The following is a 14593-nucleotide window of genomic DNA, read 5'->3' as shown; positions in this document are numbered from 1 at the left end:
TAGTTGTTGATTTCTTAGATTAGAGTCTCCGTCGATTAAAGAAATTTTTTTTATTAAAAACGTTTGTGATAGCTTAATTCAGAAACGATTTAAGTTTAACATTGAATCGATATTTTTACTTTTATGATAAATTTTATTCACTTGGCTCTAGGCTAGGTGGTCCTACACTATGTTTTTACCAACACTTACAACACTTAGAAGGTTTCACAGAACCCCCCATCCCCTCACAGCCCTCTTGCACCCTTGTCACTAAAATCGTAACGGGCAGACAGTAACTGAACTATTCTATCTGGATAAATGCATTTTAGCTTTTATGACTCATTCTATTTCGAGAAATCAAGCAAGACGTGACAAACTGGCTTTAATATAGGTTAGATAGAATGCAATACTAGCACATTCGACTCAAAATGATACAATACTACACTTATTTTGTTACGCAAACACATTTTACACGATGTAGTATAGTATGAATATTTCACACTATGAAGTGTAATTTTGACGTACGACACTATATTTTACTTATACAGTCTGCAGTAGAAAGTATAATACTAGTATATTTCAAACTATGGAGTATAATACTGATGCATTTGATACTATGGAATGTGCTGCAAAGACGTATTATGTTATGAAATTTAATAATAAGAGGTGTAACACAATTAGTATAGCAGTTGACCTTACATAGATTTTGAGGTACCTAAAGTGGTAGTATAATATTTAGCGCCATGACTTATGATGAAGTCTAGAGCCTAAGAAATATAGAAAGTTTTGTGAGCTGATAAATTAACAATTATCTACCACCACCCACAGTACGACGGATTGACATTGTGGTGATTTGAGTTGTAAAACCCTAAACGTTCAACATGTCAGCAGCTGGTATACTTTTGCAAAGCAGTAATTACATATGACTTTTTGAGCCTACTTTTATCTAAAGATGACCTAGTTTGGTGAATATTACTATATATAAAACTGTAATTCAAGTACAGTTTTTCCCCTTGTAGGTCAGCGGTAAGTTCCTGACATACAACATTAAAATTCATGGTCTAATTCCTCTGGTGAAGAGAGCACACATAACATATTGCGTTGTTTTGCGTTAAAGCAAACACACAAGTATAATTTAGGTATATATGTAAATAGTTTTGCAATGACTGCAAGAAATAGTATATATATTAAACAAAGTAAAACCCTACTGGTTGAAGATTAATTTACATTCCTTATTGAAGGTAACTAATTATAATATTCTACATATCAATGGCTGGAAACGGCTTGAATGGGTAATGAAGAAAACTTTAATATAAGTTTAACATAACAGCAAATGTACAACGTTTCGACAAGGTTTTGTCATCATCAGGTTAATGTTAATGTTATGTTATTAGTATCAAAGTGGGTCATCGAATTCTACATATCAGATCCACACACCAACTGGTACTTCAATATTTATCATAAGCTGAAAATGGTTTATAAATATTAGTAAACGATTTTCTTAATTAAACTGATACGTTGACGCAAAACTAATAATATTTTTATAAAGATATCATAGGGTTTCTCTATCATTCATAGTTTCCACTTAAAGTTTTTCCAGTCAAAAAGATTCACTTACAACAGAAAAGCTCTAGAACTACTTGCACGTGCATCGTAACAACTCTGTTCAACTCTAGCGCCACAAAATATTTTCTGTTTTTTACTACCCTTTTTTACATGTGCAGGAATACAGTAAAACTATATAGTTTGATGATAACGAAAAGTCAGTTGTTTTCTTTTCCCTATGATTTGATGCCCTGAAAGTTGGTTATCAACATCGTCTAGTCTTTCTTGGCTGAAAAGAAAGTGGTTAGTTTGGGCACATCAGGGGTAGAAGCAGGAGACAGAAAATGTTTGTTTTCAGGACATTCTTGTCCAATGCTGCTTTGCATCTCTTCACAGAAAGATCCATTTCAAATTCTTCAGCCATGTTTGAGAATATTACATCAGCTACCATTGTATCAATACCTTTGAAAGTAACAAGAAAAATGTGATCAGGATAAAGCCTACGGTGAATAATCAATCAATCAATCACATAAACAACGTTACTATCTATTATTACTTGTATCCCGGTGGGACAGCGGTAAGTCTTCAGATTTACAACTCCCAAAATCAGGGGTTCAATTCACTTCGGTGGGTACAGTAGATAGCCCGATGTGGTTTTGCTATAATGAAATACACACATCTATTACTTTAGTTTAAAAACTTCTGGCTGTTTGTGTACGTATAAAGCAGTCTGTTGTGAAATCATTTTTTAGACCTTATCAATGTCTGTGATTTCAACAACCTTTAGGTTTACAAGTATAAACCTAAGTAGGATTTCCTTTATTACATATCAGTCCATGCTGATTTAGAAAAACAGGTAAGCATATTCCAAGTGATATTATATTTAATAATTAAATTATACTTGTCAAATCCATAATTTTATCTCGTAATAAGTTTAAGTGTTCATCTAACATTGCCAGTTATTATAAGTATTTCATGGTCATCCACGTGCAACTTAAGGAATAAAATATTGGAATAGATGTTATATTAACCTGTGTATGGGAAAAGTGTATATGCCCCATAATATTTTTGAATAATTAGTTTGTTTGTTTGAAGTTAAGCACAAAACTAAACCAAGAGCTATCTGTGCTCTGCCCACCACGGGCATCGAAACCCGGTTTCTAGCGTTGTAAGTCCGCAGACATTCCGCTGTGCCACTAGGGGGGCTTCTGAATAAATATAATACTCTAAAGCAGCATTTCCAAAAGTGTGATGCGCGAGCGATTAAGGTAGAATCAGTAGTGCAATAATGCAAAATTAAACGTTTTAATATATTTTCATTAATGAAAATAATAAGTAATTACTACAACACATTTATCATTTTAATGTGTATCCGTGTATTATATCTCGTCACTTAACTCACTCTTCCACTATTTGAAAAAGGAGAGACAGGCGTGCAAGGAAACATATTTATTAAAGGGGGCGTGGATGACAGCAGTTTGGGAAACGCTGCTCTAAAGATTAAGATTATTGATACACTGGATAAATTAGAGGACTGTCTATATTTTACATAAGTTATTTTCTCATAATATATATGTCTACGTTATCATGGTTCAAAACCCATACCTGAAATTCCATAAGTGTTATACATTGGAATATTAAGATTCATACTCGGTAGACTTTAGCCATTAAATTTATTATAAAATGATCTATGTTGTACCATCAGTTTGGATTGCTGCAAAAAATATGTGACTTTTTGAATCACTGTTGCTCAGTTTTATGAGTTAATTATAACATTGTTACACTACGAAGTGCATTAACACTATTTATTACACTACAAAAAATAAAATAATGAATAAATTAACTGCGTAGTCATTCCCAAAAGGTCTGAAGCATATAACTGAAATGGGGAGAGCCATTTCTACATTTTTTTTTAGTAGAAATCTCAGACGGACGAATGTAGTTTAGATTCTTGAACATCTTTAATTGTATTCAAATTATATGCAGTAGTTCAGTAATGTTTCGTAGCTTTAATACAGATAACATTACAAACTTTTATTTCACTAAATACAACATATTACCAACTATTTTTGTTTATAAGTGAATTATCAAATGATTAATCCTAACCGTACTAACTTCTTTTTATCCTGGCCAAAGACTTACTATTACACCATCTTACATATGTTGTCAGTCTAATTTCCCCACTTTCAATTTACAACTCATGAATTTATGAAAACATTCATATAAAATATAGATACAAAAGGTGATTCAGACCATCATGCACGTAAAACATTGAGATATTTTGAGAACTTTTTACTGAACAAAGTAAAAAAAATCAGTCATGCTTTATTACAATTGACCAAGACATGCAAACTTTAATATTGGAAATTTTAACTCTAAGATTTAAGATTTACTAAATGTATAATGTTAAATCATGCCTGCCATTTGTGACAACAATTATTGTTACGATGTGAACGTCTTTCACAAAATTATAGTCATGCTTGCCTTATGACAACCTCAATAAACAATGTAGTATTTAAAATTTTAATAGGCCTAATACTATTGTTATACACTCTTCTAAATACTGAAAATTCCTACGACAAGTATAGCTATAATTATGCTTGCCAGCTTGTAAAAGGCGTTCACACTATAACAATGGCTCTATGGACTTCTGTTAAATATGTGAGCATTTTTTGATCAAAACGTGTTAACCTACGAAATGGAAGTTCCCGTTCTATATATAGTTAATAGAAGTATAAGGTGTAACGGAAAATAACCTGCGAACCTTTACTTAATTTAATCTGATCAACTGTGATTGACTTTTGCCATGACATCTACTTCTATGTATGTGTATATATTCGTTATCAATGTTCCTTTTCTTTCTTTTCGCTTTGTTAAATGTTCAAGAATGACACCCGTTAAACTTATAACCAATTTCGATTTGATCGAATGGCACCCGTTAAACTTATAACCAATTTCGACTTGATCGGTTGGAAGGCACTAAAAAGATAAAGTTTAATATCCATACCTCCTGCCACTTTACTAAAGAGGTTTTCACTGTTACATGTGGTCAGCGGAACGGACATAAAAGCATTATAAAAAGACAGTACTTCAACTATAGCCAATTTCAATAGTTCACGATCAACATTTATGTTTTAAACGTGCTCTATCCCACCGTTCGATAAAAACAATATATGGTAACATATGGTAAGAACCTCTTTCAGCCAAGTAAACACCATGATAAACATTATATCAAACTCAAGATATGGTATTTCATATCTAACTGTGGTTGTTTTTTGTGTTTTCTTGTCAGTTACGGCTAAGTAATATCCTTTATATTTCGTGCACGTATTGTATAACTACCATAAATTTTTCTATAATTGACAACTGCTTTAAAGGAAGTTGAGGTCATTAAGGCTTCCTTCTTATTTCGTTACTATAGTTTCGGGTATTTCACAAACTTTAAAGCTGGACATAAAACAATGATGTGAATTACTGATGGAAGTACATATGTACGTAAATTCAGTGCGTAACCAAGTTCCACTGGTAATATACCGCTTGTTTCGAAAACATTTCTTTCCGCCAGAGTTCTTATAAAATGAAAAAAAGAAACCTTACCAACATAGAATACACATTTATTTTATATAGTTACTGAATGATAAAGAACATATTCAAAGTAATTAGTATTAACTTTTATATGTGATGACATTAAAACAACAACAACAACAACAAAAAAAAAACATGTTAATAAAATACTGTGAAAATAGTTGTATTAGGTAGAGTCAATAATCATTAATGCATGGGTGATACCAAGTGCTTTAGGTCCACAAATTTTTGTTTGTTGTTATGCTGTTTTCCACCGTGTGACGTTAAGTGGTTGAAGCCCATAAAATGTTGTTGTCTTGATTTACAAACCTGACGAGCCAAAATAAATTCAAGTAACAGAGTTGGTAATCTAAGGTTAAATAAGATACTACTTTCATAAAAGTCATATTTCGTAGCAATAAATTTGTTTCTAAGTAAACAGTTTTATGTTTTCCTAGATCCCGCATGAAATGCGTATATTTTTTATATGCTAACTTTAGTAATTACAGTATTTCCAATTGTTATTTTAAATCATGATGTGTATTTTATTTTATTAATATAGATGAATAAGTAATATAGACAGATAGATATAGCTAACAAACGGCTTAAAATGCTATGCTACAAATAAGGGCATAAACCGTCCCCTTTCAACATTCTGAGCCTCAGACACTTGGTTCATTCGAAGGGTATCCGAGCTACGTGCGCATTAACGTCACTGTCCTTTGACGTCATGTTCACAAAGTTTGCTACAGACCTCTATGTTGAGCTCTCATTCACAAATTTGAGGCGATAGAATTGAAGTGGTTGCCCCTGATATGATCAAAACAGAGTCATATGCATAAAGCCCTAAACTAGTGGCAAGACGATGAGCATACTAGTGTGAGCTTTTGACTGTCTTAAATGCATATATATATGTAAAACAGAGTTGTCTGTCCGTCTGTCTGGTGTCTTGTGAGGAATCGCCCGAGCTAATGATGACGACGTTTGACAAAAACACATGGGTACACCCCAAAGTTCGAGTTTAAATGGATAAGCAATTAAACGAACGGTTCCAGTCTACAAATGCACTGCAAGTGCACCAAAAAACATCTTGTTAATATTTGAAATTTATTGTAACACAAGTATTTCCATTTTAATATTTCAATGTACCACATGTCTTTAGCATTTCAATGTATTATATGTGGTTTTATTTAGTGAAAAAGAAAAACTCTCAAATGCATAGGATCCAGTTTCGTTGGGAGTCAATTTATTTAAGATTTACAGTCACAACTACTATTATTAGTTATTATTCTCATTTGCACTTGAAATAAATGTATATTTTAGAAAGAGCTTAATTCCTTCCTTTCTATTCCAAGATACCATATGGGCGTATTTTGATAAGGATATTTTACACTTAAACCAGTAATATAAACAGATTTTAGGGCCTTTCTTCAGTAAAACATGCAACTGATAATTCGTCGAGTTTCACAATTTTCCCTGGTTCCTGGGAATACAAAATTCATGCTTGTGAAAGATTTAATGTACTGAGCCCAATTATCAGTTGATTAGTTTTCAGGTTAAGAATCAAGACTAATATCGAATTTGTTTTAAGATAAGAAACCCAATGTTTAAGCATAATTTTGTTGTTGTTGAGAAAAGGTATGCTTTTCTTAGAAATAAACATTAAAATGTGTAATTTATATTTTGCATAAGGTCTCATAAATGCTTCCTTTGTATCATTGAAGTTTACTCTTCACAAAATGTGCAATAGCGGATAAAACTGTTTAGTCAAGGAATTGTGTTAGATAAAAACAAATGTATTTTCTGTAATTATGATTTCTAAAAAGAATATTTTGATATTACAAATTTATCGAGCTATCCATACAAAAATCTGCAAAGTTAAATCTCAAATAACTTAAACTTATATTTAATTAAAGAGAGCCAATCTTTTTTGACTTAATCGGGTTTTTAAGACGATTTGTTTGTAGTTATACACAAAGCTAAACAATAGGCTATCTGTGCTCTGTCCACCACGGGTATCGAAACCCAGTCTCGAGCGTTGTAAGTCTACAGACATACCGCTGTGTCACTTGGGAGTTTTTCAAAACGAAAATATCTAATATATAAATATTAAACTGGTTTGGCTTCAATTGTTAGTTTTACCTGAGGAAACAAAACCTTCAAAAATCAAAATTTTGCTGATATATTTTAAATTAAGTAGTATGTATAGAAAAATTGTCTAATAATAGAATTTGATTTAATTCAAATTTATGTAGCTACGTAAAATAAACTCTCGATTATGCTAATTCACAATATAAGCTAAAAACCTCTCATTTTTTTATATTTTCCATATGTAGATTTTCAAGTGAAATTGTAAGTTTATCAAAGTATGTAACCGTGTGATATTTAAAACCAGAACGATAAATTCTAGTCTTAAGTTGCAATCGATTTTTTATCCTCACCAAAGTGAATTACTTGTTGTCTGCATTGGCAGAAAAATTGATTGAGGATTTACAGTTTATGATGCTCAAGTTAAATATATATAAAAAAAAACATATACCGTCAGTCAGCATTAGTTTATTCCAGTGGAGTTTCACATTTCATCAGTTCATAAGCCTGGTAGCTTGGTTCTTTGTCATGTGTACAATCAATTTATCGCAATTTTCTAGAGTATTCAGCAGAAAAATTACTCATTAAGATGACATCTGCTCTACGCTTAATCCCTCGGAACTTCTATTTTAAAGCGTATTTATCATCTGCTTGTAATTGGGTCTTGTGTTAGTCCAGATAGTGATGGGTTCCTAACTTGAGTAGCTTCGATTGCTCTACAAGCTCTTGTTAATGCAACCCAAAAAAATTATTTTCGACGTTTGCCTAGGATTTCGTTAAAAGCCCGGCAGTTCAATATATCCTAATTATTGTCGTCTGAAGAGAGCTCAGGTTGGTGAAATCTAACAATATATATAGCAGAGTACAGGTCGAAAATGTTTACCTAAACTCAAGGATTCGTTTCTACGAAAAAAGAAACAAACTGAAATCAAGTATTAAACCATTAGTCAACTTTATTTTCCATGAATTATTCTTGATCTCCCAAAGGGTTTAAAATTAAGACTATTATATAACTAATTTGTTGATAAATTTTTTTTTCATTAGCTAATTATTTAACAATAGTTATCGACAAAGTAGTAATTATTGTCAAGTATTGGATCTTCATAGGGCTTTTCCTTAAATAATTAGCTTGTTATATTAGAGTTGTCAGTATTGAGAGGGTTATTATCACATTCCACATTTTACATAATTATACCAAATAAATGTAATTAAATATAGGCGAAAAGATTAGAAGTATAGCAGATTTAAACAGAAAAGTACTACGTTGAATGTTACCTTTTTAGGAAATGGGGTGATATATCATGATAACAATCAGCTTCGGGAAGCATTAGATCTAATGTGATTATTAAATACAAATACCACTTTTAGGCATAACACAATTATCTTTAAGCTAACGATAATGTAAGCTGAACGTGAAGCAGTTAAGTGAGCATCTAGAGGTAATGTACCATAATAATTACTTATCAGACAACTTAATGAGTGTCATGTGACCAGGAATGTAAACAATATCTTAGATGTGCTTTTTCACTCTTGCCGCCGTATATTACATGTAAACTGAGAGTAGATATTAGCATAATTTTAGTAAATCTCTTCGTGCTTTGTTCCTAAATATCGATTTCATATTGTTCATTTATGTCTTATTCTATCACTGGATTCCATAAACAAACTTGTAATCGTAAAATCAATGACTATTAAGTATAATGAATTTAATTTTCTAGTATTCCTTGTGCTAATTTATTAAGCGAAAACTAAGTAAACAAACTGTTTTTCAATATCAATAACAGGACACAATCCTCTCCGACTTTCTATCTATTTCTATGCCTCTTTTTTTTAGCACGCTGTACTTTCTTTCTCTCTATCATCAAACTAACTACGTTTCCATACATGCTTCTAGTAAATGACTAAGTAATAAAAAACATTGGAAAAACACTTTACAGCTCATATGCGGTTTTTGTTGTAATTATATAATTATCAAAACTAAATTAAAATACTATTTGTTACATTCAAACAGATGAAAGTTCATCTTCGTAAGTAACACTAATACAAAGATCTTGTCACACTTAATAACTGATAAATAATGTGTTATTATTTTATACAAAAGTTTGCCCAATTCACCGAAACATTAACATACGTTCTTAAGTACTTAACGTTCTTTAATTTTTTCTAACCAAATCACTGGATCAAATTAGTCTGCAACATTGTCGTTTATTACATAGGGATTAGCAACTGTAAAAGCTTCAACTTCCCTCGGGTAACCGAAAATATACCATAAACCAAGACGTTTCACTTCTTCACTTGGTAAAATATAAATAATAGATTGGCTTTTAAATGATTTACGCAGAAGTCAGTTTATTCGCTTATGTTATTATGGCAAACTTCATCATTGCTTGCTTGTGATCAGTGTTTTGATAACACAAAATGTAATGAGTCTCCATGGAAATAAATTAAATTTGATTGTTACTCGACCAAAAATGGTGGAATTACTTTGCTAAATATCATGGATCTCGTATTATTTCATCAAAACTTCTCAGTAGCAAACATCCGCTATGTGTGTGGATAATGAAGTAGTTTATCACTTAGTGATTAGCTTCAGTTCTTAGAATTCTGATATTTTATTTATTCTTTATGGATCGGTCGGTCGCCCAACTTGAGGGAATGATGAAATCCATCGGGTAGAATCTGAGTATTTATCGTTCTCTATGGTACATTGCTCAGATATATGCTCTCAGGTAATCATAATGTCGGCTTTCTTGCCGATGGGAGGTAATAGAATTTACGTTTCTTGTATTATTACCCATAGGTCTTATCATGTAAGATGCGTATGCGCAGCCTTCCAGTAACTTGAGAGTTAGCTTGAGAATTGTAAGATGGAGGCTTTACAAGGTTTATTAATCATAGTGATCGTCTATTATACACGGGGTTTTAGATATTCAAAGGTATAACTATGCTCTTAATATAATGATAATGTATAGAATGATTTGATAACCATGTTTGCAAATAGTATTACTCTAGTTTTTTTCAGGCATACATTTCGTCGTATAACTAAGGATCCTATCGAACACTGATTTAGTAATTAAGTATATTGACAAATAAGATAGGAATGTCTTTGTGGAACAAATGGTTTAACACATTAATTTGATAGTAGCGGTGGGTGACATTGATTTGTAACATGAATAACAAACACTTACAGGTGCAGCTTGATAAAACTTGTAAATATAAATAATTGGTAAGATCACTTTAAGTATAAAAATATGTAGTTAGCGTTTTACAAACGATCTTTATTACGTCCATTTCATGTAATGTTTTGTGTATTCAGACCTTAATAACTGAATCAACTCACTTTATTTGAAACCATTAAACTAATTCTTATAACAGCCAAGAAATGCTTTTCAAAATCGTTATTAGCATAAAGAGTGTTAAGATATTATCTTTTCACAACAAAAGCAACGCAGCTTTGCTCAGATAAACCATATTTTATTCAAGATAGTGATAAATTTCCAGCTATCTCTGGAAAGATGGTGATGACTTAATAAAGGCTTCTGCATTTCTTTTCCATTAGCAACTAGGACGTTGAAAAAGGCTCAAACAGAGGAGCATTGCGTTGTATATTTTTTTCGCTTTGGAGTATTGTTGGTGATTTTGTCTAGAGATTACTTAGCATACACTTGCAAAAGCTCTTTGAATTAAAACGTTCTTTTTGGGCATGCACACAAACGTTACTGGTAGCTGAAGATCTCTTTGGGCATGAGTGATGTTTTAGTAACATTATTCAAGATTCGTTAAAACGTAAGCTACCATTCTTGTTTATTTTATTTTAGTGTAATGAAAACCCATCTTAGGATAATCCAGTTTTATATTCAAAGTCATCTTAGTCTATACAGCAGAGCATGAACTACTTTTGTAATCTATAAAAGTAAGATTCCGGTTCCTTGGGCATAAAGTCGTTAATTATTTGTATGTTTTAACTTTAAAGAACAAACTCAATGTTAACTTTTTATAAATATTTATGAAATAAATGTTAACTTCAGAAATGTTGATACTCACACAATTCCATTTGAATTCACTACGACGAATTTGCTAGTTCAAGGATTTGCGGAAAAGGATGTTTTAAAAAATAAACCTTAAAGTTAAAATTTAAACAAAGTAGTTGTATTCTGCAAACATAAAAAATAGAAAGGTTATTTCATGAAAACCTAAATTTATATCAACATATTCTCGACTAGAATTTGGGAGAAAACGTTTTCGGCAGGCTAAAGTGAATTTCAAATCAATAAATGCCTCGTTACTAGTTCATCCGCATGATTCAAACAGACATATATTCCTATGAAAAAAAAAGGCTACTTCTGACTACTTTTGCTAACGACATTTTAATGGTATGATAACCCTGTATGGTAATTGTGTCAAACTATTTTAGTTATTCATTTCCCTATTTATTATAATTGAAAATATAAAAATTATATTTTAATTTTAATAGTATTTTGGCATAGTGAGTACATTTTGAATACTAAAGTAGAAGGAATATATTTGATTAATTTTCCAATTTTACAGATAAATCTAATATAATTCACTTTTACGTATTCCAACTTCCGATAAAGCAAGCATTTTTAATTAGTTTTTTATTGTGTAACTATTTTACGAATTGATTAGCCTTTAACAGTCATTTATTTTACATTGCAAGCCTTCATTTATTTCTAGACATATTGACATATCAATGGTTTCAAGACGTGCTTATCCTCTTCCTATTTCACATGAAGCTGGTTTAAAAGATGGATTTATTTTACTAGCACTTCAAGATGTTACGAATTTCAAGTATTGTTCTGTTATTAATAGCCTTCTTCAACTTTTGCCATATTTTGTTAGCCAAACCTTAATTATTCGTTTTTAAGTGTTTCATTTCTCCAATATCAAACACTTGGAGTCTTCAATGAAAAGTCAAAGGAAATTAGAGTACAATTTTACTTATACGAACCACAATATTTCCTAAAGTGCTTACACGTTTCATTTGTTAATGTACCCTTAATAACAGTTTGACCAAGTTCGTGTTTTGTTTCTTAATTAACGAAACATAGCTCCAGCCATGGTGAAGTTTCGAATGGTCTTCGCCTTATCACCTTATTTCATCCTGTCTTCATAAAACTTCAGTGAATTATATTAGCTACATCATTTGAAATATGTAAAAATTAGGACCACACTGTTACAAATTTCCTATCACCTTCTGAATATGTATTCATGAAACTGGTGTTTGAAATCAAATTATTTCAGAAACTTATCACCACTTTGTTTTATTTTTAAGTTCCAATTATAGAAAATTTTGTGAAAACTCTGTAACCATAGATTTTGTTTTGTGTATGATAAATATAAACATTTATTATTTTAAATACCTGTCTTGAGTAACTTACTGCTACATTTACTTGCTGTTACACAGTTAACACATCCCAGCTTCATCGCTTTCGTCTACTTTGCGTTGCTTTCAAACACCATGAAAAAAGATAATTATTCTAACCGAAGTATTTTATTTTTAAGTCATCTACCAGGAGTTCGAAGTTCAAGTCTACAACAGAGATGTTATACGCGGAAATACTGGAATCCTCAGGTGCCACTTTCCAAATTACCTAAGAGATTACATCATGGTTACGTCATGGGCACGTGATGACGGTCATGTGATCCTTCCATTGCGATCTCATGGTCAGTATATTTTATTGTTCAGTTTATTTTTTCCTAATAGGTTGTTCTAAGAAAAGGAACGTGTAAAGTGTATCAATCCAATGCTAAAAAAGTGATAATACAGAGATAGCATAACATTTATCGAAAAACCCAGAAGATTATCAAAAACAAAAAGAGGAGATTAATAACCTTACTAAAAAAAGTAATTCAACAATTTTCTACATTATAAACAGCCTTACATGGGTCCTGATATGTAGTCTTGTAACATACTTCGAGTAGATAGATATATTTAGTTATATAAAAACAAATATAAAAATATTATGCAATGAGGAAAAACATAAAAAGAACAATAAAGTACATAGATTTTTATGCTACTATTATCTGGTTTCTTATAGCCATAAATTTCACCATCTTGTATGTGCATTTGTAGAGAAAACTTGAAGAAGCATCTAATACTACTTTAACATCGGTTTGTAAGAACAAAGTTTCTGCGCAAAATATATAGCTTTCAAAGCGACTTTCAATTCGTGCTAACACAATTTTGTTTTTGATCTTTCGTTTCAATAACGCAAAATGTTTTTTTTTTTGGTTTTCATTTAATTCATTCTTTAAACTAACTACTAATTCTGATATCTAAAAAAATATGGTGGATAAGTAAATTAATTACTTGTGATATAAATGTTTCCAAATATTTGAGTGGCTTTTGTTCTAATCCATTAGAGCTGTAATTCCAACTGCATATCACTATAAGTATTAAAACTTGATATATACATTTTCTGCACAAATTATATTCTATTCCTTTGATAACAATATTTTTTTCCTCGAGTGATTTAACGAGAGAATTAATATTTGTCTATGAATGAATGACTTATAGACATACGTAATCCAACAGAGATGCTCTTATCCTGAAGAACGTAGATGTAAAATCTAACATAGCAGTTATGCATTTTCAATATTTTGCTTGCTAAAAATGCAAAAGAATAAGTGTATTAATTTGTGTAATTTACTAAACTAAAAACAGAGTAAAATATTCGCAAAAATGCATTTATTACTCTGAAATTTCTAATTATCTTATGATATATAATATAAACCGAATTTTTTAAACTTTGTAGCTTAATACCCATGAATAAGTGGCAATGACTAGCAATATGTTTTACATATCAGCAGTAATGTACAGCCTACGCTCTTCAAAGTATACAATATATGTATGTATGATTACCTTTAGTGTTTCACACAAAAGTATTTAAGACTTCCAATGTAGATCGAATACTCGTGTTTTTTAACGGTACGTCTACGGACTTACAACGCTAAAATTTGGGGTTCTATTCTCAGCGATGGACAGAGCAGATAGCCCAATGCGGCTTTGCTCTCAAACAAACAAACAAATGACTTGCAGGTTTTATAGATGTAATATATATAGTGTTTAAACTATTCCATGACCAGCTGAATGCTGCAGTATGGAGCGATATTATTTTTCCCCAGTACAATTACATAAGTACTCAAATTAAGCAATAAAACCATTTCATATTCAGCTGTATGTTGCAGTACTGAACCATGCCATCTTTAAACAGTCCAATTGGATCTGAATCAAGAAAACTGAAATCTTAAGGAAACTTAGTATCATGCCAGCTGAACAACTTCAAATACAAAAAAAAAATATAGTTTATAAAAAATTACATTACATGAGCCAAACTTCACGAAATGTACATAGAATAAACATGATATATAAATTTCGTTATAAAATATGTTTAAG

General features: G+C 31.1%; 1 protein-coding gene across 1 annotated transcript in view; it reads left to right on the top strand.

The window, feature by feature from the left end:
* LOC106469096 (Down syndrome cell adhesion molecule-like protein Dscam2) overlaps nucleotides 1-14593 on the top strand; it is a 122626-nt gene that overhangs the window by 16499 nt on the left and 91534 nt on the right. Inside the window, exon 2 of the mRNA XM_022397510.1 lies at nucleotides 12700-12861. Coding sequence (XP_022253218.1) covers nucleotides 12804-12861 — 58 coding nt within the window. The 5' untranslated portion in view covers nucleotides 12700-12803. The remainder of the gene's footprint in view (nucleotides 1-12699; nucleotides 12862-14593) is intronic.

The sequence above is a fragment of the Limulus polyphemus genome, unplaced genomic scaffold (assembly GCF_000517525.1).
Source record: "Limulus polyphemus unplaced genomic scaffold, Limulus_polyphemus-2.1.2 Scaffold3299, whole genome shotgun sequence".
Taxonomy (NCBI): Eukaryota; Metazoa; Arthropoda; class Merostomata; order Xiphosura; family Limulidae; genus Limulus; species Limulus polyphemus.
This window is presented reverse-complemented; position numbering and strand designations above follow the sequence as displayed.